This window comes from Pelmatolapia mariae, linkage group LG1 (assembly GCF_036321145.2).
Source record: "Pelmatolapia mariae isolate MD_Pm_ZW linkage group LG1, Pm_UMD_F_2, whole genome shotgun sequence".
Taxonomy (NCBI): Eukaryota; Metazoa; Chordata; class Actinopteri; order Cichliformes; family Cichlidae; genus Pelmatolapia; species Pelmatolapia mariae.
In genome coordinates this window covers 34,523,700-34,549,165 of record NC_086227.1, presented here as the reverse complement: position 1 = coordinate 34,549,165, position 25,466 = coordinate 34,523,700, and the positions used below count along the sequence as shown (strand labels likewise).

The following is a 25,466-nucleotide window of genomic DNA, read 5'->3' as shown; positions in this document are numbered from 1 at the left end:
AACAAGAAAATTTCTTTTTCTTCCTCTCTGTCTGTTTTTTTCTCTCTTTAGGCTGTATAGTTCTATAGACACCCTCACTCCTTCCTCCTCCTCCTCCTCTGTTTCTTTACTGTCATCTGTTCTCTTTTCTTGCTGCACTCAAAATCACAGCTCTGCACACGCCCCCACACCATCCCGTTCACACATACACAAGCCGTAGCCTTTAGTTCAATTGAATGACTCCATTGTCACTATTGTCTGTCACCAAAGCAATTTTTTAAATGACGGCTTTCACACACCAATAAATAGTTTGTTCAAGTCTTTAAAGGGCGATCATTTGGATTGAAAACATGAGCTCTCAGTGACAGAGCTGAAAGTGACAGTAACTTTTATTATCAGCTTATCTGGCAGGCATTTCAAATTAATTAGTCACAGTGTATTACTGCTAATAATTAAGCATGATTGCAGTGTTTACAATTACAGCTGTGTTACGCTCAAATGCGTTTTTAGCTCTTCCAAAATCATCACTGGATGGCCAACCATCACAGAGATGCAGACACAGTATTACTACGTGGATATAGATAAGACACAGTCTCTCTTGGAACAGATCCATAGTGTTGACCTCAGTGTTTCACATGAAAAATAGCAGAAATGATTGTGTAAGAAATAAGAAAGAGAGAAAAGTTTAAACCCATGCCTACTTTCTCACCTTCGCACAGCTGGCCAGTCAAGGCATGAAGTGGGTGTGAAAGCCAGATTGACCGTCTTAGCGTCAATTCTTGTAGCTTTCTATTTCTGACACTAGGAGAGTGTCGGGGTAGGGAATTTCTGGAACATGTTGACAATCTGACAAGCAGCTCTCTTTTGCAATCTCTTTCTTTGATCGCAGTGACAAACCGCTCACTCTCGGTTGTGAAACTGCAGGTGGAGACTCACTGGTGAGGCTGAATGACCGCGTTAAATCATACCTGCAACGCTGATCTAATTGAATAAATAGGTTTATCAATGATATCACGAATGCGTGTGCGTATGAGCGGTGGAGGTGACAGAGAGGCACTGCCAGGTAATACTGACTGCCAAATATTTCCTTTTAATTCTGCAGTAGCAAAATTCACTCATTACGTAGACAAATCAGTGGTTGAATTGTTTATGAAATGTATCTGATGATATTAAAGTGACAAAGTGCCTCTCAGCTTGGCGGCATTGTTGATTCAGAGGTGTGTTGCTGCATGTCAGAGCTCTGTGCTTGTTTACGCAGAGGAAATTTTTCAGTTTATTTCAAGCCCGAAGAGACCTTCTATATATTTCGTTCTTCACCCAATCCAATGTACTTCTGCAACATGCAGCACCCAGTAAAAGGCTCATTGCCACTCCCAGGCAAGAAACCTGCCTGCTAAATGTCATTGTTCCCAGAACAAGCCTGCGCTGTTTGGTATGCTGCTGTATTTTTTTTAAGGTTATTCAGAGAATTAGGAAAGGTTTTCACCACCCCAAGGGCTGTGGAAATTTCTCAGCACATAGCACTTGTATTATGTCAAACACCAAACAGGCACACTGATGAGGATTTTAATAAGCAAAAGAGGACTTTTGATCTGCTCCTTCACGTGTGAATGTGTGTAGGTATGCATTCATTGTTTCAAATGTCTCTTTTTCCCACTGCAGTTCCTCCAGTCATCCTGAGACTGGCTGAGCCTGAGCAGCGGCTTGATACCTGCATTGAATTCACGGTTCGGGGTTACCCCCAACCCCAGCTGCGCTGGTTCCACAAACAGAAGGAAATTATAAAAAATGACTACATCCGGACCGAAATGGACTTCTACCAGGACTATCTTGAGGGCTGTCTGACCTTCCAGAACCCAACTCACATCAACAATGGCAACTATACCCTGGAGGCCAGCAACGCTCTGGGAACGGTCACCAAGACGGTGTATGGTCACTTCCTCGAGAACCCCGATGAGCCAGGTGAATGGATAACAACTTTTTGTAGACATTTCGTTCTAGGTGGCAAGTGATGTGCATTTGGCAGCACTGATAGTGAACGCATGGGAAAAAGGCCTTTATACAAATGGTACTAGCACTCAGTGTTTGTGCATTGCCTTTCTTCATTCCTCTGCATTTAAATAAGAATCAAAGAGGAAAGAATAAAATGCTGCCAAGTAACTCTGATTCCCATAAGAGCTGGCTCGGCCCACTTTTTGGAAGTGAGCATCACTGTTGGATTGCTTTTCTTTTTTAACTACCTGTTGTATGACTCACAGGTTGCGTCGCTGTTGGAAATTCTGTCGGGAGCATTTACTTTTTATTAAAATCTTCCTTCACAGGGCACAGGTTGCACAGTTGATCCCTGCTGGCTTTACAGCCGCCAGGGTTCATCCACAGTTCAGTCAGGTAGATTGTTCACTTGCGGTTCATGCTGAGTTCACAGGGAGGGGGAATAAACCCACAAAGACTGGCAAATTTCTCCTTATGGTCAATATTGCAAGGTTAATACCTTGTGTCAATTTATTGACATAGCGTGACTTCTTCTGTCTTCTCTTTTGCAGACCCGGTGGAAGAAGGTGAGTGTGTCTATTTTCAAATGTAAGCCTGTCAAATTTTTGTTCAGCTTTGTTTTTTTCCTGTTTGTTTGGTAAATGTGCGCGCACACACACTACTTGTGTTTGACAAGCACAATTGACTTGGGAACAGTGGAGAAATTTGTTCACTTTGTGTTGCTACTCAGTTTTCTGATTGTGTTGTTAATGTCAGATGGCATTATCATCTTCCTTATTTAAATCATGGCCCCCAGTAAAAAAAAAATCCAATTTCATTTTACATGGTTAATGATCATTCTATACACTAAACAAATATGTGATTCTTTACACACCCATGTCTTATGTTACTGTTAGTTGGGTCTCTAAACCAGGACAGCTGTCTCTCAGTGGTTCATGCCATCAAATTTCAGCAGACACTTCTCTGCCTTTTTTTATTACAGGAAATTTGATATTTCAGAAGAAGCTTTGGGTTTTCTCCTACATTCCCAAACATTACATGCACTGTCATAGTGAGTTTTTCTGCTCATTGGGGCCAGATTTACCACTTTATCAGTAGGAAATGCTGATGAAAATACAGTTAAAAGTCCAAAATCTATGCCCTCCTTCACATTTTTCAAAGCTGTCCAGTAGACTGGATTGGAGTCTTTCCCAGGCCGATTCTGGCCCACAAGCCTTATGTTTGACAAGCCTGTTCTAGACATTGCCTCCCATAGTAAAAAAAAACAGTTTGGGGTTGAGAAGCTGCATGAAAATAACAATAAAAACATTTGAAATAGGCACACTTCAGTAAGTACAAAAAAAAAAAAAAGAAAAGAGCCCAGGATAGTCTTATAGATAATTCTGTTTTTAAAAAATAACCAGCAACAGTGTAGGCAGGTGAATTTCCAACCCTGTTAGCTGTTGATGTGCGATTGTTTGGGAAGTAGTGTAGTGTAAATGCAGTCATATTGCTGGAACAATGGCTTCGGCCCACTCTCGCTGCATCATAAATCTCCGGTGTGCAATGTGCTGTCTGGCCTCAGGCTGTTGTGGCCGTCTCACTGTTAAACAAAGTGGGCTCGCCTGATCTCTGACCTTCATCAGCATCTTCTTCCATCTCCATATGAGGCCATTCTTTCTAATCAGGCATGTATTATAAAGCTGCAGCATGGCCAGAGATGGAGACGGATGGATGCTGACCCTGTGGCGAGCTGCATGAGGCAGGCGGCGACATCACGTTGCTATACATGCACACAGTCACGCAGCTTCTGGGAGGGAGGCAGGTGAGGGAGAGGTGTTTAGAGTGTGAAACATTATGGCAGCAGAGCGCGAGGGAGTTCAGCCATACAAAAGAGACTGACAGGCTGGCTGATACTAACAGTGATGAGGAGAGAGGAGGGCAGAGGGAGGAGAGGAGAGAGGGATGAAGGCTTGGAGGGAGATGGTAGTTAGGACACACACACTCGCACTTCAGTGTGTCTGAGCCAGTAGCAGCCAGTCTACCATGTGGCCATTAATTTGCCCACAATTACTCTCTGATGTCCTGGCTGGAAGCCTCAGACTAGAGCACAAGTTCATTTCATTTCATGGCTCTGTCTCATGACACTCCCCTGTATGCCAAACTCTTGTGTGTATAGGTGCAACATCTAGTATTTAAACATGAAGAAATTAGTCCTGCTGACCGCGGATTTCTGCAGCTTGAGCTGAGTACAACAGAAAATTGAAGTCCTGTGCGGCTATATAATTTTTGTGCCTTTTTCAGCTGATTTCATTGTACCTGATTTAATATTTGTCAGTCAATATTGTGTTACCTTCTTTTAGTTTTTTTCTGCTTGTATAATTGTGTATAATTGCTAAGCAGCTTGTTGTAATTATTCTGTCTTTCGTATGTGCAAGCACGACCATGTCTTTGTTCAACTGTTCTACAAACTCCACAATGTCTTTTTGTTACTTTTTATGTCAGACTTGAGTCTGACTGGATAGCAAATTTCAGGCTTTGGTAGGAAACTTGTGACAGGTGTCAGATTTGAATATGCATTTGTGCCTGTACAGACTTTTAACTCAACACCTTTTTTCAGCCACAAAATTTATATTAAAAAAACACACACACACTCTGGTCGCCGACATTGTCTCTAGCAATGTTTGATGGATCAAACAAGTGAAGGCGACACTCTTCACGCTTGTGTCAAAATGCTTCTAAAAGGAGGGCAAAGTCTGTTTATGTTTTGAGGCACAACATTTGTACACTATTTATTTCCAGCAGTTTATGTTAAACACACACACAAATGAGAAAACTGCAAATGGATATTTTCAGCTGGCAGTGAGACCCATCTGAAAACATTAATCACACCATTTGGCTTCATGGAGATACTGAAAATATGCTCTCAATTATATATACTAGAGAGCACATCAGGTCACCTAATTCGAGTCTGTTAGGCTGTGCTTTAACCCGTGTAAATGTTTCGCCGATTTAGTGTGATAACGGGTGCATAAACAGGTTCATGCAGTGGAATAACACCACTGCAGATTAAAAAAAACTGCTTATTCTTTTTTATCCGCTGTGTTTTGTACTTTTTTTCCCTGAGAATACACAGTATGAAGTGTAAAATCATTATACATATTTACTTTAAAAGGACTGCTGCAGTAAACTGCAGTCATTAAAGTGTTTTTTCCTGCCACAGCCACTGATGCCTGCTTTTGTGCTTCTGTGTTGCAGTTACGCCGCCACATCCAAGACCACCAGAAGAAGATACATTTGGGGTGAGTTTTCTCCTTAATGATGTTGATGAAACAGCTGCTAAAGATGGGGCCCCTGGTCTCAACAGAAAGCTGATGTGTGTTTCAACACAAGCATAAACTACTTTTTATTTGTCAAAGACCCCTTGCAGGGCTGTTTGCTTGCCTTGACATGCAGCGCTGAGCTTCAAAGGCTACAACACAGCAAACAATGTTACAGTCAGAGTTATATGTTTGGACTTTAATGATGCTGATGATGGTATCCTGCAGTGGATGATGCTGTTTTGAAATGTTATTTAACGTGGAGATTTTGTACAGTTCCTGAAACCAGTGCTGGTGAGTTATTCCACTGGATTTCAATAATGTGCTTTTAATAGACTTTTTTAATAGCACACATGTTGACATGTGCTAGCAGAAACTCCAATAACATCAATAATGGCTGCTGTTATTGAGGTGGAAAGTTTCCGGGACTTGTACATCCATGCTTCCCTGTCATATCCTAATGGAAGCGACACACTGTTAGCGGTAATTATTCCCGTGCTTTTCCTGCAATGACCAGCTCAAATATCTGTAATCAAAAAAACCCTGCAGTAACATTACTGCGTCTCTGCTGCTACATCTGCTTGCTGCCAAATTTGCCACTGATGGTGTTTTAGAATTTTTGCTTAGGGAAAATTAATAAAACTAGAAAAATATGTGGTCCCTAGCTTTAGACCTAATGTTACAGTTATTAGGCTGTAGCTTTACTACTGGGGCTGTTAAAAAAACACATACCATCCATAGAAATACCCTCTGAATTTTTTTTGCTCTACTTGCTTAAGTTGCTCTTTCCTTTAATATAAATACAAGACAAAAGTCTGGGAAATTGCAATTCCTACAACTTTACACCTGTCAACAGTTTTAGTCACTGTAGATAGTTTCTTCTGTCATAACAACTACATGGGGTTGAAATTTGTTATAGCTCGCCCTTTCACATTTTAGTAATATTTTTTTATTCATATTATTATCATTATTATTCTTTTTAGTAATTTTCATTGAAGCTTAATGTTATGCATATTGATGATGAGACTACTTTTAGTGACAGGTGGGTGCCAACTAAGCCACTAGTTATAGGCAGCGCCTCCGCTAGTGTTTGCGGCGTTGCTCCCTTTACGAGTATTTTTATTGCATATTGTTGTCTGACAGACACAATGGCTTGGAACACAGTTAATTGTACCAAAAGCCAGTCTATGCTCCAGTTTTGATGAGTGAAATTACAGCCTTCTCTTTGCATATTAATATGTACTAATTAGCGTGTATCAGTGTGATGTACCCAGAAATACTATGGATGCACCAGGCTAAAGGGATGAAATGGAGGTTTCATAGCCAAACGGTGTTGCACACTGGCACACAGTTTTCAGTACTTAAATTATCCAACAGTGTTCAGATAAATACATAATTATATGCAGTATAACATGAGTTTCATTTTGGTTCTGTGTCAGTGTAGTTATATATCTTTTATCTACCTAATAACGGTATACTGGATTCAACTCAACTCTTTATGGGATTATTTTGACTACAGATAACAGTGTTGGGCTACCTCAATATTGAATTTGCCATACAAAAACTACAGTATCTGTATGTGCATTTTAATTAACATATTAAAATTATTAAGTTTCAAAAATTCTAGTTCTGTTTAAATGGCATAATATGAATAAACATGGATTAATTGACCTTGAGTTAAATTGCTTAACCAGACTGTAAACTGTAAGTGAGTAATGTCAGATTTTCACTGCAAAATACAAAAAGCAATCATCAAACAATTACTTTTTTTAAAATGAAAGATCCAGAGCAGCAAAAATCTAATATTGTGTGTGGTTCTTATCGTCACCTGTAGGTGACGATAAACCCATAAAAAGAGGTTGTGTGCTGTATTTTTAAACATCCTGGTTTATGCAGTTTAAATCAAAAATAACAGGTTTTGATGAGGAGGATAAGCAGGATTTTCCAAAGCAGCAGCAGTCACTTTGAGTCACATCATACAGTAAGTCTGGCTGTAGATGAGAATCGTATTTAAATTACATTCTGTCAACCAGAACACATCACAAACAAGACAGATTTTAACTTTCTTCCACACTGGTGTAATCTACGAGAAAGCAGTTGTCAAAATCTAGTCCCTTAAACTCTGCTTAAGGTGATCAGAAATTTGGAAGGGATTATGATGTGAACACATTCCTCTGATGGCTGCGTGAATCTGACACAGCATCTCATTTCTGCAGGTTTCCATTGCTGTGGGTTTGGCGGGCTTTGCTTGCGTCCTCCTCCTAGTCCTTTTTGTTCTCATCAACAAATACGGCCGGCGCTCCAAATTCGGTATGAAAGGTAAGTCTACACAGATAGTCAGACAAGCAGATTGTCAGGCAGACAGTTAGCTTTGTTTTTCGCCTTTCTGGCAATTGCATCATTGTGCAGAATCCATTCCTCCAGCTAATCTTCTCTTCAGTACGGTTGTTCGCTAGAAAATGTACATGTGCGGCTACTGTAGAAGTCCCACTTTTTACTGCATGTTTACTGAACCACTGCTGCTCTTTAGTCATATCCTCAAGAGAACTCAATTAGAATAATAATGCTTTTTTGTCCCTTTGGAATCGGATATAAATTGTCTTTGTGACTGTTTTGTGTTGCTGTATGCAACATGTAACTGGGTGCTATCTATAAATGTCTGTGCATAAAGACAAATCAATATCTGTGCTAGAGGAGAGTACACTTGCCATCGTGATACTGTGCATAGGCCTTATACAAATAGGTGAAAAATTAAAAAAACAAAACAAACATGAATCGTCTTAATAAAGTGCTGCCAGAACAGCTTCAGTGCTTCTCGTGATTGAGCCTTCAGGACTATACTGGAGGGACTGAACATAATTCTTCTGAAAGGATATCCTCTCATTTGGTGTTTTGATGACAGTAGTGGAGAGAGCCATCTAACACACTGGTCCAGAATCTCCCACAGGAGTTCAGCTGGGTTGAGGTCTCGTGACAGGGAATGCTATAGCGTATGAGTCAAATCATTTTCATCAACAGCATTGTCATCCTGGGAAAGACCTCTCCCATTAGAATAGAAATGTTTCATCACCCTGAACAACTTTGTAATGACCCTTCCTTCTAACAAGACAAGTGGGCCCAAGGCATGCAACCAAAATGCCCCCATGGAAACCACCACAGGGCTCAAGCATTTGAGTTTTTCCCCATAATTTGAGACCCGTCTGTATATTCGCTGCATGCTATGTAGGGCAATCACAGAAGGGATCATGAATTAATTAATGGACTTGGGGCTGTCGATCATGATGAGGAATTCAATAGGATTAATGTGGCTTTTGTGCATGCTGAGCTTTCACTTTGGTTCAGCTCCAGGTTTGCTTATCTCTTCAGCATTGGCGTCGTAGAAGAGGAAAAAGGCGCCTTAGTGATGATCTAGGCATATAGAGCAGTTCGGAGAGGAGAGGAGGGGGTGGCAGTGGCTCAGGTCCCGCTGGTCCAGGTTCAAGCGTTGACCTGCCCAGGAGCCAACCACATCTCCTGACCAGTTTATGGGCTGAGCATTTGCATGTGTTTGGTGGTTTGTGGTGGGTGATTTTTGTGGATGACTCAGAACAGACACAATTCCTGAGTCACTTTATGACAAGGTGTGCAGATTCCATATCCAGATTTTTTTCGTTTCTGTCAGCTTCTAGCACTTGTCCTTTTTCCTTCTTTAATCCAAATATTTTCTAAATACATACAATCATGACCCGCACCTCAGACCATGCATGTTCTTCATACATACTGTAAGTACAGTGTATAGTGTAAGTAGCATTAGCCACTTCCACCTTTTAATTAAGCACTTTACAGGATTAGAGTTCGTTACTTACCTCGGTAAAGAACTCTCTGCTGCAATTATTTGGAGGATGGCAATTATTGCATTGGCCTAAAGCTGGCTCTAATCAAGGATGAGTCTCAGAGTTAATGAGGCTTTATAGACATGTTTGTAATGTCATAGGGACTTTTTATTTTTATTTTTAGCTTTGCTAACAAACAGGTTTATGGAATAAAAGCAAAAGCAATTCGGTTTTTTTATGCAGCATAACAGCAGTTGGACCTTCTGCATTTGTCTATACGAGATAAGATTTCATTGATGCTACAGCTGCTTGTTAAAGAAGCTTCTGCTTTACTATAACTTTCTCATGTCTTTATTCAGTAGGTGGAAATGTATTTTACACCCAGCAGACCTGTGTGATATTTATTTACGCCCCCAACTATGAGTTGCTATTGTCATTTTTATTTGATTCACAACTTAATATATGCAGCATCAGAAAATCAATATAAATCTGAGTAGAGAACTCACTGCCAGAGATCTGGTTTACAATGTTACCTTTATTTTATACCTACTATCTGTTGCAAGGAGAGGCAGTGCTTCACGTTGTTGTCAACACTCAGAGGTTACTGTGTCTCGATGCTCAACTCTTTGCAAAAGGTTGCTCAAATTCAGTTTTAGTCCTTTCCAAGGAGAAGCGGAAAGGTAATTCTTGATGGGAAGGTACACACTTCTGCTCAGGGTTTTTTTTTTTTCTTTAAATCACTAAGTGCCATGCAATTCTCCATCAACACTTACTGCTTCATGCCGTATGTTAAGATTGCCCGCTTTGCTCCGAGACACATTTCTCAACAATTTCTGTTCAGACACTTGAAAAGCATTTCTCATAGATTTTTCTCTTGTCAGAATGTTTCCTAGAGTAATTTGAGTTTAGCTGCCTCATTCAAGATAACAAATAGTTTTATAAATGACTGTAATAGTGCCGGAAAAATGAGCACTTTGAAGCTTGAGCAAATCACCAAGTTGAACCATTAGCATTGCTGAAATATACTAGTCTCTTGCATAAATGTCAGCACCATGTAAGGATGTGTAGATCTCAGTTCCTGTATCTGGTACTGTGCTGTACCGTGCTCATTTGTTTGTTCTTATATTTATTTTCGTTTCACTTTAAAACATTAACCTGTTCCTGGCTGGGCAGGTAGGTGGACAAGGAGCAGTATTGTGGAAATATGTGTATGTGTATTTATGTAAGATATCTGAAAACACAGCAGGCGTGCAATGAAACAGTAGTAACCAGCTTTGCAGCCAATACTGCAGAGATAAGAGAAAATGTCTAGAGACAACCCACTGCCCAACCCACTGTCTGCTTTTCCACAGTGCCAGTAACAGTTGTCATTTGTAGATGATTCAGGATTCTGTTGCCTTGTCAGCATATTGGAGCCATAATGGAGACTTTAGAGATTCCCAGTCATCAACACGTCACAGAAAGAGGACTAACAAAGCTGTAAAACTGACAAAAGCTCATGAACATTAGAAGTGACATAGCAATGCCAGCCGAGTGTCTCTCATCAGCTTAACTATGCAGTGTATTGATGAGGACTTCAGGGTTCAGCAGGTGAGTTTGATGATGTGCTTCAGCACCAAAAACATTCAAGGTCATGAGTGTGAATGCAATAGCAAAATTGTGCATATTTATTGTGTTACAGTCAGGAAGTGAGGAAAAACCGATGAAATATCTGGGAAAAAAAAAAAGCTTTTGATAAAATAGCAGTGCAGCGCAAATAGCAGAGAAAAAAGCTTTTTGCCACCTGCATTTTTTCCACAGTTAATTTGAGCATTCACTATAACTCCAACATATATATACGCAACGTTGATGTAGTTCAGTGGAAATAAGAGATACTACTGTCTCCACTGTCCGTGTGTGAATGAAGTCAGGCTATACTGTACGACTTAAAGATAGGTGATGTCAGTGTGGACTCTTTCAAGACTTCATGCTGTTCTGTACTAAAGCCCCTGATGTGACCACATTGTGTGTATTTTCCCCTCCCACACTTGTTCTGAAGAATCAGCTGGAAGGCTTGAAGAAGTCATTACCTTTGGATGGAGCCATAATGGATTTTAGCTCCACTAAATCACTGTGGCTCTTTTGGTAGTTGGAGTTTGATCACTGACCGTTTCTGGGCATCCAATAAAAAAGTTTATTTTTTTCCTTTTTATGTGTTTGGAGTGTGTGTATGTGTGTGTTTGTGAACTGCAGTCAGTTGATTTGCTGGTATGTCAAGGCTTAACGCCAGCTCCGTCCACTGGCTGCCCTGCATTTACAGCTCTGACTGATACACAGCTGTTTGGTTTATGTGGTTGTAATCGTGGTTATATGAAAGATACTTTACACACGTGTGTATGTGTGTGTCTGTCTGTGTGTGTGTGTGTGTGCATATCTACTCATACTGTAGATAACCTGTTGCTTTAATCAATATGTTGTCAACTCACCTCCCAGCTAAAACATCTTGCAGCCTAAGCATCAGGCTCATCTTTCAAATTGTGACTCACACCAGTGGGCTTTGAAGTGTCTTTCACGCAGATTTTTGTCAGCAGGGAATCAATAATGCTTCTTTAGAAAAAGACACTCAGCATGTCAGTAATAAGTATTGAGCTCCCCTGTCATCTTTTCTTATGTTCTGGGGGGAATTACCCCACGCCTGCTGCTGGAAATGCAGCCAATATACAACAAAATGTATATCATTTTGTCACCTTCCCTATCTTTTCAATAAAACCTTGTGAGTCGTAAAGGAGGAGTGCAGTAGACTGGCCTTGTTAAACTGGCTGCAGAACCATGAAACTTTGCAAATTAAACTCAAGTAAAAATATTTTTGCATCTAACATTGATCCCAGTAGTTAAACCTGGGTTGGGGATTCGTTAACAAGCTCTAAAAATCCATTATTGTGAATAGCCTTCATATGCTCCTTCTTGTGTTCTCACTCAAATTTTTTGTCGTCATTACAATAGAGTAACATATCCAGTTCTGAATTTTCTAAATCAAGTAGTTTCAAGCCAATTCCGAGGGTCTCGGCGGACTTTGGGAATCGATGCCTCATTCTGCTGCACATATCCGAGCTCATCCACAATAGCTGCTGGCAGTTGCTATGTGTTTACACAATGAGCAAATGATACAGGCACTATTTCTGGCCTCATTTCACTACAGAGTTTTGATTGGAAATATACAGTGAAGGAACAAACATGTCAGGGGAAAGTGACAAATGATGAGTGAGGTGTTTATACATCAGCACTGCAGAGACTAATGTTTCTTAATAAACTATGAGAAACTTGTTCAGTCTGCTATTTTTAGTTTATCACCTACAGTGCACTCGCATAGCTTTATATACACCTTTTTGTTATTTGTCATATCGATAGAACAAAGTGATTTACGTTTTGTTTACCACTCACAACCATCTTTTTTTCCTGTTTCACCTTACAGGTTCAAAATTTCTAATACAACACAGTCACTTTATGCTTAGTTTTTATTGTACAGTAACTTTTATTTTTAGCAATTAGGTCAATTTGAAATTAGGCATCTCAATTTAACACTTAACATACTAGAGCATATAGTATATTTACATTTTAGGAAAAGCTTCATTATTATTGTTATTATTAATATTGTAATTTAACTGAAACATGTAGACTTCAGTTATTCTATATTAATTATACATAAATTATATCCAAGATATAAATAGAGTCTGAAGGAAGAGTGAAGAGATACACAATCCAAGGTGCTTAAGGTCCAGTCTGAAGTTTCTGTAGTCTGTGACAATTTGAGGTGCCATGTCATCTGCTGGTGTTGTTGGTGGTGGGTCCACTGTGTTTTATCGAGCCCAGAGTCAGCAGAGCCATCTCACAGGAGAGGCAGATTTGGATGCTTCATGCAGATTTACTTTTCCAGCAGGACTTAGCACCTGCCCACCGCGCCAAAACTACTACCTAATGATTTGCTCACTATATTATTACTGTGCATGACTGGCCAGGTAACTCTTCTGGCCTTAACCCTACAGAGAATCTATGGGCTATTGTCAAAACGAAGATGAGACACACCTGATCCAAAACACCACTATGAACACAACCTGGGCTTCAACACCTCAGGAGTATCAGAATGTGATTGCCTTCGTGCCACAAAACTGATGCAGTAACTGCCAGTAAAGAAGCCCCAATCAAGTATTAACTATGTGAAATGAATACTTTTAAGAAGCTAGAGTTTCTATGCTGCAAATCCTTTTTGAAATATCCTAATAATCAGAGATACTGAACTTTACATTTTTATTAGCTATAAGTTGTAATCATCCAAAGCAAAAATATTTGCCTTTATAGTTGAGGAATAGACAATATCTGAAAGTTTACCTTTTGAATAAAAAAAAATACAATATTCAGATTCTTCACTGGTATATTGCACATTTAGTAAAAAGCAAAGGAGTTTGAGAAACACAGCAGCTTTAAAAGCACTATAGGTACGTGCACCAGTACTAGTTTATGTTGCTGAACTTGTAGACTTTTCTCTGTCCATAATTCAACAAAGTAACCTTGAAGCCATGAATTCACACTGCTCTGGCCCTTTGTCGTGGTCATCAGAAACATTGAGAAGTTGATTTTGGCTTTTGCAATTTCTATGTAAATAACAACCTTTGGTTTGCACTGGACCTGATTTGACGCCCAGAGTTGCAGCGTATTGGCAGCACCATCTTAGATTGAAGTGATCAGGAGCAACTTCGGTTTCTGTTTCTTGGCTAAGTGCATTTCAGCACATAGTGAGGCTGGAGCTTGAACAGGGATTGAACATCCTGCAATTAGTGGACAGCTAGATCTATTACTCGAGCCATGATTGCCTTCACATAGGTGTGGCATAAATAGCGCTAACAAGGAAGGTAAATTAAATTTACTATACAGTGACAGCATCCTGTTAGGGTCTCATTAATGTAACTCCCTAACCACAAACACAGTGGAGCTACGTGTGTGGGGAAAGTCACTGTCTATTCCTTTCACAGAAGCTGCAAAGGTTCAAGACAGAGGCTCGGGAGAGCAGCAGGCGAGCTAACCATCAATCATGGCTGTCAATCATTGCAATCATCAACCATTGGCTTCAGCCTCCAGCTATGGAAGATGCCACTTGGTATAGATACTAAAACGAGACTTGAATATGTAACTATAGTTGTGTGAATTGTGACTGTCAGATGTTATATCCAGACATCAAAATGATCAGTGGTGTGGGTGGTCAGGGATGGGATGTTGCTGATGTTGGCTGTCAGGAAATGCTTTTTCTGAATCTGTGAAGCGTGCATATTCTAAAAAATCATGGTGTTAATTTGACCTCCACAAACTGGATGAATTCCAGGTCACACCATACATCAGCATGACTGACCCGCCAATTCACTCCCCCACTGGCATGCTGTCATGCTGAGCTTAATGTTTCAGTTTGCACACCTTACTTTACTCTGCTGCTCTTCTTTCTGTTTTAAGGAGCGCGTTAACTCCTTCCTTTCTCTCTTCCACCCACACTTTATCGTGATGACAACGTATGTTCCTGGCAACTAATTTGCTAGTTGCTTAAACAAGAGAAAAAATGAGACTAGTCGACTTGTCTAAAGGACAAAAAACACTCCGAAATCTTTTAAAACTGAGACTTTAAATAGATGAAATTAAACATAAAATACCATCAAATTAATATTTGTGTGTATTTTATGAATTATATAAAACTGTTAGTAATGTTTTAAATGACGCAAGAATGTGCTGTACTTTCCACTGTTTATAATGTTGCAAATGCACACGGTGTCAGATTAGTTTGCAGAGTTTTCCTAACATTAGCAACAGCATCCAGAGAACATGTATGCGGTTGTATATTAATATAAGAAGAATAATGCATTCAGTACATTTCTGGCACCAACTAGCAAAGGCAGCAGCATGTGAACGTCTAGTCGACTAGTCATGCATATTCCTAACGACAACTGGACTGAAGACTTCATGTGTATATTTAATTTTAGCCTATTTTACATATGCATTTATCAGTGATTTACGGTCATGCAGCTGATGTTAAGAAAGCATCCAGTGCTTGGGCACAGTTAGTGATCACACCAGATGCTAGTTATCCTCAAATTCTCAGCCGTGCCTGAACATGACACACAGAGATCACAGCAGTCAAAAGAGCTGGACTTCTGAGGTTAAATGTGCTTGGTAAACTCTGAGAGATATTTTATTTTGGTTGTATGAGATTATTTGCTCTTTTCTAAAGCTTGTGTGATCGTATTGATTTTTTGAACTGCCTCCAAAATGAATGTTTTGGGTTCAGACATTCAGACAAAACAAGCAATAAATCTCTTGGAAATTGTGATTTATCACAGTTTACTGATATTTGTTTAGCCAGAGGTTCATTGATAAGTTGACAAAGTGACTCCGATCTAGAGTAAAAGCAGGTGGTAATTACAGAATTTTTGGTTTTGGTTTTTAGTAAGTGTCCTCTTTCGTTCAAAGTTATATGATTAACACAAGGCCAGCCACTTAAGAGGAGCAACATACTACAGTTTCTGGATAAACTACCTCTGTTAATATAAAGCTATTGTAAATGATGTCCTAAATGAATGACTGTCCCATCAATGCTGAAAAAACAAGACGTCCGAGTGACATGAAGCATAACTAGTGGGAACGGGCAGCTTGCTGCCTCTGAATCAGTCAGTAACAGTCTCCGCATGTAAGCAAATTTAGCTGTTCAGTTAGCACTACTACTCACAGTGTTCAGATAGTATTTCAGTCATTATCTCATTGTGAAAACTAAACCTGTGACATTTTTCAGACTATTTGCCCGTCTGCTCTCTAAACAGTTTTCAGGGTTTTTAGATGGGCAGATAGACAAGTACATAAATCACAGTGACGCCCGCGAACTCACTGACGTGCACACCGACACTGAAGTACACACATTCACACACAAACCATACCCCGCGGCCTGCCAGCCTCTGTGATCCACACGTGTGTGTCAGGGTGACTTACCCTCCTCTCCGCTACATTACCTGAACCAGGCCTGGGGATGATCAACCCACCCACCCACACACACACACACACACACACACACACACACAGAAGTATTTACTGCATCACTGCCTCACTCGGCCTCCAGTGACCAGATTGAGCTCTGCTGCTAAGCACTGAGACATGCCCGTCTAAAGACAGATAGACACTCTGTGTGTCTGTGAGGAAAACAACTTTCAATTAAAAGTTCTTTACTTGTCTTCCTAAACATTAAAGGAACTTAAATGGACCATTTTTCTTTCAAATTTAATGAACAGCGCTGCAAAGTAGCTACATACATTTACTCCAGTAAACTTTATTCCTGCATTTGCTTTGTAGTTTCAATCTTCTCTTAATTTCAGAGGGATTTTTTTTCTTTAGTCCATTTAATGGCCAGCTACTCATCAGATAAAAATTGAAAGAGATTAAAATCTTTTATATAGAGAGATCAAATGTTTCATCACTTTAATACACAAGTCAAATTTGATGATGTGTGATCATATAAATATACTAACAAACTTACACTAACAAAAAAACCATTTTTTTTAATGTATTTGTTGAGTTATTTGTTGAAGTATCACATGCTTTTATCACTAATGGAACTATAAAGTAAAAAAAACACCCTTGAGAGAGTGTGCTGTGTGGATATGTTTACAAACAATTCCGGAACAATGATTTTCAATATTAATTATTTAACTTGGCTTATTTCATGTTTAGTGTTGGAAGCTAATATTAGAAATCAATAGAATGTGCATGGAGTCACTTTAATTAAAGGTCAGAAAATAGAGCAAGTGCAATCATATAAATATCTTGGGACCATAATCAATCAAAACTGAAGTTTGATGAGAATTGCAAATTGGTCTTCACAAAGGGTCACCAGCTGCTTTACTGCCTTAGGAAACTTGATCTTTCCCACACTGACCGTTTGTCTGTTTTATCTTTTTGTTTAGTGGCATGGTTTGGTCAGACCTCTATCACATAAAAACACTCACTGAATCAGATACTGGGATGGTTCAGTCATCTGATAGGTGAGTCACAGTCCTATTTAGCCTCCCTGTACTCTAAACAGGTCCAACGGATGGCTTTATTCATTCTTAATTATGGTTCCCATCCTCTACGGGGTCACTTTCAGCTTCTTCCCTCAGGATGGAGGTTTCTGGTTCCAAGATGCAGAACAAAGTGTTATAAAAGCAGCTTTGTCCCTGCTGCTGTCACTTAACTTAATAAGAACTGTTTTTTGATTTGATTCATCTTATCTAACTACCAAATATGTGTCGTCAAGTTTAAATAGGTGTGTGTGTCTCAAATGCTATCAAATTTGCTTTACAGAGAAATGATAGCCAAATGCTATCATTTCTCTGTAAAGCAAATGTACCTACGGGTATAAAATAAAGAAACCTTGAACCTTAAGTTTAAAACATTTTAAACGGTTTGAACTTAAATTTTAACCTTTATGTATGCTACTCCCAGCAGATCTCAACACCAACTTCAATAAACTTCTGGATGCAGCTGAAGGGCTTTTACACATCCAGCTGGAGAATCCCATATTTAGGGGCTAAATCACTATTTACAGGTTGATTTAGCATGTCCATAGTTGCTGCACATCTGCAAACCACTTTGCACCCCTACCTCTACCCAAGCGTATCATTTCAGGCTCCTTCTGACTAAATCACTGTCACATCTGTTGTCAGTTATGCTGGCTCAGTTCTGTACTCAGGTCTTGCTTCTCTTCTTCCTGCAATATGATACCCAAGTGAAAGAGAGGACAGAAAGCCCCTAAAACAGAGCAATACTGTCAAATATAAATTACTGCAGATGGAAATGACAATATTTTTGTTATTTATTTATTCTTTGTGTCTGTTGTACACGTTGCATTGGAAATATTGTGGCAGATTGACTATAGTGGCAGTATATAGTGGCAGTATAAGCAGTGTGAAATCCATATGAACAGTTTCTGTGCATATCTTCCATCTTCATTTAGGTTTTCAAATTTAAGACATCAAGTGACATATAAAAAGAAACCTCAGCACCATCTACCAAACACAATGAAACGGATCACTAACCGCGTGTCTGCTGCACAAACTGTGTTTACCCTTTGCTCAGTTGGTACAGCACCGTCATCCTAATTGGCTGTAATTCATTCTTGTGAACACATGCGACAGATGGGACTGCTAAGAAAATAACAACAGACCCACCAGGAAGAGCTCCTTTCCCTCATTTTCTTCCTTTTATACATCTCGTCCTAGAAAAGAAGGACATTTTTAGGAAGTAAAGTTAATCTCACCGTCATCTCTGCCGTCATATTGTTGCTGCTGATGCATGCCACAGATTGCCAGAGCTTTTAGTTAAACCCTAAAAGGAATTGGATGCTGCCTGCCACCTCTCAGCCACAGCATGATCTCACATGTCCTCCTTTAGTTCTTTTTGCACCTTAAATGGAAAATGAAAAACACAAAAAAAGGGCTGTTTATTTATTTATTTCATTTAAAAGTTGCATGAGAGCTTTCCCAAGGAGTTTGGCTGTGGTTCTGTGGATATTGAGTGCCAGGGTGGCCCGAGGTTGTTGCTGCGGAAATGCTGTTCCTCATACAAATAGGATTTCTATTTTTTGCAGGGTTATTTATTTTGGATTTTCAGCACTAGACTTCTAATAGCTAAGTGGCTCATGTCCTTACGATGTCTTTCTGTGGAGATGGTCACTGCTTTGCTGTGCCATGCATTATAACCCCCAGTAAAAGGCAAGGCTTGCAGAGTGGCCTCGTTGAATGTGCTTTCATTGGGTGTTTGGAAGCTTCTTCCCTTTTAAGTCTTTGCCATCAATAGTTCAGAAGGCTGTCTTCGGTCTTCTGAGTTTAACAATAGCTTAATATAGCATTTTTAAAATGTCAGAGTATTGCAGAATACAGCTGTAGGACTAGAAGAAGACTGAATTGCTGCACCAATTTAGATTGATCCCCAAGAAGAATTATTCCGCAAATATCATGTTTGCTCTTCTTTTTCAGCCATATGATGGTACAAGAACTAACTGTGTATGAGGTTAAAGCGTTTTGCATCACAAAAGAATGAAAAATCATGATATACAGTAAAAAGCAAGCTGGCCATCTTTTCTTGATAGCTTGTATTGATTGAAAAAAGTTCCAAAATAACGTAACAACAGCATGTGCTGGACATTGTTTTTGAGTGAAGGACGTTCTTCTTGGTTTTCCAGCAAGGTAAATTTGTGTACAACAGTTAGTAACAAAATACATGTTAATGGTGAAAGAAAAACAAAATTTAATAATAAAAATTATTATATTTATTATTATAAAAATCACAGGCATACTTTACAAATGTGCACACGCTTGCACACACACACAAGCACACCAAAACAAAAGAGGGGCTGCTAATCATTCATGAAAATACTATTAATTGACAGATACATCAACCTGTAGATGATAGTCCATATGACGTGTGAGTCTGCAGGAACAGGACACCTTTCAATTCTTTTCTGAGGACCCCCATAAAAAAACAAAAAAGAAAGTGTCACAGGCAATTGACCTCTAACTCCGGAGGCCATTTCTTCTTACTGACCTAACTTATCAACACTCTATGGGCAGCAATACACGTTGGTAATGGTGACACTGCTAGCAAGAGAGGCTATGGGAGTGAGATAATTAAATCCACTGTGCAACAAATGAGACCAAATGTACACACACACACACATTAAGTGTTAGCTTGTAGCAGACATTGTGTGGCTGTCTGTACACATCCATTTGTTGTCATTACTGCAATAATGCGTCTTGCTTTGTAAGAGAACTTCTGAGTGGACTACACATTGTACATGGAAAAAAACAGCAGTGCGTTTGCAGGGCTTTTTTTGTCTGGGGAAAAAACACTAATGTTTCAGCTATGTTTGATGGGTATATGAATGGGCATTAAAAGGAATCAAGAAGAATGACTGCTGAATGACTATTTTAGTTGCTATTGTTCTACAAAACAGTATTTTTTAGTGTTTTTTCTCAAATTGAGACATTTAGTGTCATTCTAAACAGTGCACATCAACAGTGCTTTTGTTCCAATATCAATTAAGTAATTTGTCTTTATGTCAATAGAATGCCAAATAGTCTTTTAATTTTCACACCCTTTTTTTTTAAACCTGTGCTTAGCGTCACATTTCTTAAAATGCATCCCGCTCAGCACACCCACGTCCTGTTCTCAGCCATTTCCCGTTGGCCATATTTCCTTTTAGGGTTTTTATTTGTAAGAGAATTCTGATCGTATAGCAAGTAATCATAAATATATTTATTTCTGCCTTGAACTTTAATTCAACCTCCCAAACATACAGCACATCCCTCATCCTGGAAGGCTCTGCTAATGATTAGTGTGCTCATTTTTTTCTGTAGTTTACATGGGGCCTTGAAATAGACTCTTGCGGTATTGTGCTGATGAGTTTCTTCCAAGATAATGAACATTAAGGGACTGATTCTCACTAGACAACCCTCTTGGAGTACAGCAAAGTCAGCTTGGACAGCATTTTCCATGTCTTATAACTCAGAACAGACTGTTCCCTGTTGACTGCAAAGTGTTGGTAAGGGTTATTTCAAAGTGCTGCCCTTATTGTTACCATTAAAAAAGACAGGTTACTGGCAGTTTCCAGCTAAGGTTATATATGATAGCCTAGCCCACATTTTAGCGTGTTCCCTTAAATGCAGCAAGTTGGAACAACAGCTCAGCTATGAACAGACTGGAGAGACTGTAACCTGTGGTGTAACCTGCAGTGTAAAACTATCCCAAACAGCAGGGTGAATGAAGAGGTGTTGCTCAGTCATAAACCTCCAGCCAGTGGAGCTCAGCATCCCAGCCCTTTGTTCCCCTCGGGAAACCTTTGGCATGACTCCAGTTTGGATTTTCTACATACGGATGCTTTTCTCATTACACTGCACAAGAGAGCATCCACTCAAAGGTGGGAAGGTGATTTAAGGGGTCTGCATGGATATTCCTACCTAATTTAAAAAAAAAGAAAGAAAAGCAAAATCAAAAGCAGGGTCACAGTACTGAAGAAGAGAAACCGGCTGTGAAGGTTTTTAGCCCCCACTGTAAGCAATAGTTAATTCAGTGTGAATTTTAGCCACTGGCCCAGGAAACAGATCATATTATGTAACAACCAAATGTAGGGTGCTGCATGCTCACTCCCACGCTGGACAGGATTGTGAGTCTTATATTCTGACTAATATAAAATAGCAGCTCTTGGACGGCAATTAATTTCTTTGCTAAAATAAAGACGATGTGACAGTATGTGACAGCTTTATATAGTTAAATAGGTAAGAGTGAGCACATTTACTACAGAATATCCAACTATAGCTATAGACAAGTAAATATTGCACTGTTGGTTTGTTATACTGAGAAGAGAAGAGAAGACCTATTATTTAAACTTAAAGTCCTAGTATATGCATTTAATGGTGTAATATGTATTATCTAGGGGTATAAATGTCTTAAATATAACAGCCTTATGCACACTATTCTTGACAGTATAAATAAAGAAGACCTACTGTGCTTGGCCTTATCACCACTCATTTCCTCAGCATTTGCTAGAAAAACACAGTTTGTTCAATTCTGACAGGCTTGAAAGTCAATATGTTTGTTCTGTTACAGAGAACTGTAAATTTATATGTAAGCTTTAGCAAAAGAACATGTCATAGTCTGTGAAAGTTCATTTCTAAACTGTGATCTGAACTTATGTCTTCTCAGAGGTCGGTGACATATGAGTGTGAGCTGTGTGACTTTGCGTTTAAAGTCAGAGCATTTCAAGTTTTACAACATTGTTAAATAATCACAGTTTTTCTAAATAAGGATTAACGCTGTCCTACCTCATCTAAAGTTATCTACAGTCCCAGACTGATCCAAAAATGAAATCATGGTTACCTCTCCTTACTTAATCGGGAATTTAACGTATGATGTGTGGACTGGGAAAAAAATATTATGGCTTAAGATTTGCTTGTCAGTAAAGGCAACTAAAGCTCCCATCGTTACCTTCTCTATTTGTTCTACTGTTATATCTGTGTTGTAGTTGCAGACTATTTTGCCAAGTGGCAACAATGATGAATCGTATATTTTAATTACTCAAATAAAATATTTTTCACTTAAAAATCATCACATTTGCAATTAAGAAGCTTCAAAGGGAAAAAAACGTTGTCTTGTCCTATACAAGACTCTGAGGATTGTATGTCCATTATTGAGCTCCTTGTACTGTATAATTGTCTTCATAAGACTCAGCATGCAACACATACTTAAAAATTAAGTATTAATCCATTTGGGTGCAGAAAGGGTCACTTTCACAACTAATTCATAGAGTGGGATGAGCACAGATGCCTTTTCAATTCAATTTAAAACTCAGTGAAATCACTTCATTGTGTGAGCTTTGAAAAGGAGTTTCCTCACCTTAAAGCCTTTAACATACAGTGCATGCTCTACACTAGTGGAGAGCAGTAAATAAATTAGGTATGCACTAAACACACACTAAGAAAGGTCAATTAAAAAAATTCAATAGATCCATTAAAAGATAGAAATCCCCCTCCAGATGGTGTTGACAAGCCTACAGTACTGTAATCCTATCCACTGTGCTCCTCCGAACTATCGAACTCAAAGAAGTTATTCTTCCTTTTTCCCCTCATGTGTTCTTTGCAGCATTTTTATCGCAGCAGCATCTGTTGTGTAAATTGTGGGACCAAACATACTTATACTTAATCTATAGGCATTAGCCGTGAATAACAATGTCCAGTCTTTTAATTTGGCCACACTTGAAGGAGAAATAAGAAACATATTAAGAATAATGGCACAAAACGATTTACTTGGTATCCATTTGGAGTGCCAGAGCAATGGGTCTCAGTACTTGTAAATCACATTTTTCTGTTTTGTGGAGTACTGTCTGTAGATTAGTGGGCAAAACAGCCATCAATGTAAAATGAAATCTACAACAAAATTAATGATATAGAAAGACAGTTGGTCTGAAGCAGCTGTATATAAAGAAAGCCGTAATTTCCGTAATTTTTCCATGTCCTCTTAGTGCCTTGCCTGCAGGCTTATCAGCATAAAAAGCCTAATATTTGTATGCCTTTAATTGTTTCATCTTTCTTTATCAGACCAAATAAAACTGACAGGTAGTACTATTGAGAGTTAAAGAAAGCCTTCTCTTTTTTTGCTTTCTGTTTCAGGCCACTCATATATGCAAGACAACACTTTGTGCATGTCACGCTCTTACCTTAAGTAAACAACATCACTGGCATACAACTCATCTAGCACCTCAGTTAGCCTGGAGTCATCCCGGTCATGCTGCCTTCCTCATGTTAAATATAGCCCTGTCTTTCCATCAGTTGCTCTTTCACTATCCCTGTATATTCCATCAGGACTTGTTCCCATTAGCCTCTCATAGTTTGCATTAACACACCTTTGGGACTGCCAGACCTGTGTGTTATAGATAGAAAACAAGGCTCCATCTTTTATAAGGGTGGTTAAAGTTTTAGGTCTGGAGAGTAATTGTTGTGTAATCATGAGTAAGGGATTAATAATTCATAGAAGCATGCACACACACACACACACACACACACACACACACACACACACACACACACACACACACACACACACACCTACACATGCAGATACACACAGTGAATCTCCTCCAATCTCTGTCTGTGTCTCACTGTCTCTGTGTCTTCTTGCTCTCTTTTTCCTCTATTTGCATCTCTCTCCCTGCACTTTTCTCTCCGTATGTCTCTCTATCTCCTTCTCTCTTTCCTCACTAATGGAGTTAGTGAGCGCCGAGGATTAAACAATTAAAACAAAATTCATTTGAATGAATTAAAGAGCAGGGAGCTGCAGCAGCAGACACTTCTGAGGCAAGACGAATTACCTTGCATGGCTGGTTTAGCAGCATTTTACTGTGGCCCTGTCCTTCCTCATTTACCCAAGTATTAACCCGTGGAAAAGCATTGTTAGTACACAGTGATGCAAAATAGGTGCATGTAAGGGAGGAAACGGTAACTTTTCTGAATGGGTAGCATAAAGTTGTTACCCATTAGCCTGCAAAGACTGAAGAATGCATTACCTTCGAATGCATCTCCTTGCTTTTCCCAGTCTAGTTCGAGCAACAGGAGATGCACAACATTAGCAGTCTGGGTTACGAAAGACTTCAGACGCTGTTAAGGAAATGCCAAGGCCATCTCTGCTTCTCTGAGAGAGTGTGAAATGAAGATGGAGAGTGTGTCACTCTTCGATGAGAGGTCATTACCTGCTTCTCAAAGGCAGCAGATTATGTCAATTTTACAGGTCACAGTCTTCTGGGCCACAGCATTTTTTTACCCCCTTTGTCTCTGTGACACCTTAACACCTGGTAATGAGTCCAGAAGTGTCTGGAGTTGAAATGTGCATTAAGGGCTGTGATGCTCAGGAAAAGCAGCTAAATGGGTGTTACCGGCAATGATTAGGTGTAGCCAGATGGCATCGGGATGAAGCTTCTTGTGCTCAGAGTAACTATTACAATGGCAATGTCTCTCCTGGCAGACAGTCGCTTTATTTATTTAGAGGTGCAATAATGACTGAATACGCTGTCGGTTGTACATCTTGATATCATGATTTGCTGATTCCCAACACCTGACCTCTAGTGTACTGAGCCCATGTATTCTGGTGCAACTGAGCCACGTAATCGTACAGTGAGTTAGCCAGTGGTCACTTAGTCCTTTGACAGGATTCAAGTGAACTCACTGAGATTTTTACATTTTGTGCAATTACTAAGCTGAAAGAAATTTAGCAATTTAGTCAGTCTCAAAGGTGAGGGGCTTCTCAGAGGTTTCTGTTGTCACAAAAAGAAAATCTGTTTTTGGAGTGAAATTGTGCCTTTGTTTCTGTGTGGCATAACCTCCATTATAAAGAAATTGCTCAAAATTTAGATTTTCAAAAACAAACATAGCCTTGTCCAAAATGTCTATAGCCTTTTTCAGAAATGCTTCATTCTGGCAGATTGTTGTTCAAAGCATCCTTAATATTTTTTCTCTAATGCAAGTAGCATATCCTGTCCTGGATGAGTAGTTCATTTTTGCAGTTTAATCTGCTGCTGTTTGTGGAACGTGTTATTATTATTTTCCATTTACTTTTTGATGTCGCTCTAGCAAAATATGTAGATGACTTCAATCCTCCACACAGTGTTACAGCTTTCAAATTCAGAGTTTATAGTGCAAGTAATTTGGACCGTTGATGTGGTTTTGATTCGATTTCACTTGATTTTCACTTGATTTTTACATTTCAAACAAACATTGCAGTGCCTCAGGATGTGACTGCCTCTTAATCAGGCATGTTCTAACTCAGCCTTGTGCTGCCACCTTGCTAACAGTAT

The 25,466-nt window shown here is 39.3% G+C and overlaps 1 protein-coding gene across 3 annotated transcripts in view; it reads left to right on the top strand.

Annotated features, from left to right (window-relative positions):
- ntrk3b (neurotrophic tyrosine kinase, receptor, type 3b) overlaps positions 1-25,466 on the top strand; it is a 209,748-nt gene that overhangs the window by 111,448 nt on the left and 72,834 nt on the right. Inside the window, exons 8-11 of one of the 3 annotated variants that reach the window (XM_063479731.1) lie at positions 1,642-1,941; positions 2,523-2,537; positions 5,209-5,252; positions 7,487-7,580. In XM_063479731.1, the coding sequence (XP_063335801.1) occupies positions 1,642-1,941; positions 2,523-2,537; positions 5,209-5,252; positions 7,487-7,580 (453 nt within the window). Of the gene's footprint in view, positions 1-1,641; positions 1,942-2,522; positions 2,538-5,208; positions 5,253-7,486; positions 7,590-25,466 lie in introns of all 3 variants that reach the window. The other 2 variants (XM_063479725.1, XM_063479739.1) reach the window with 2 other exon arrangements.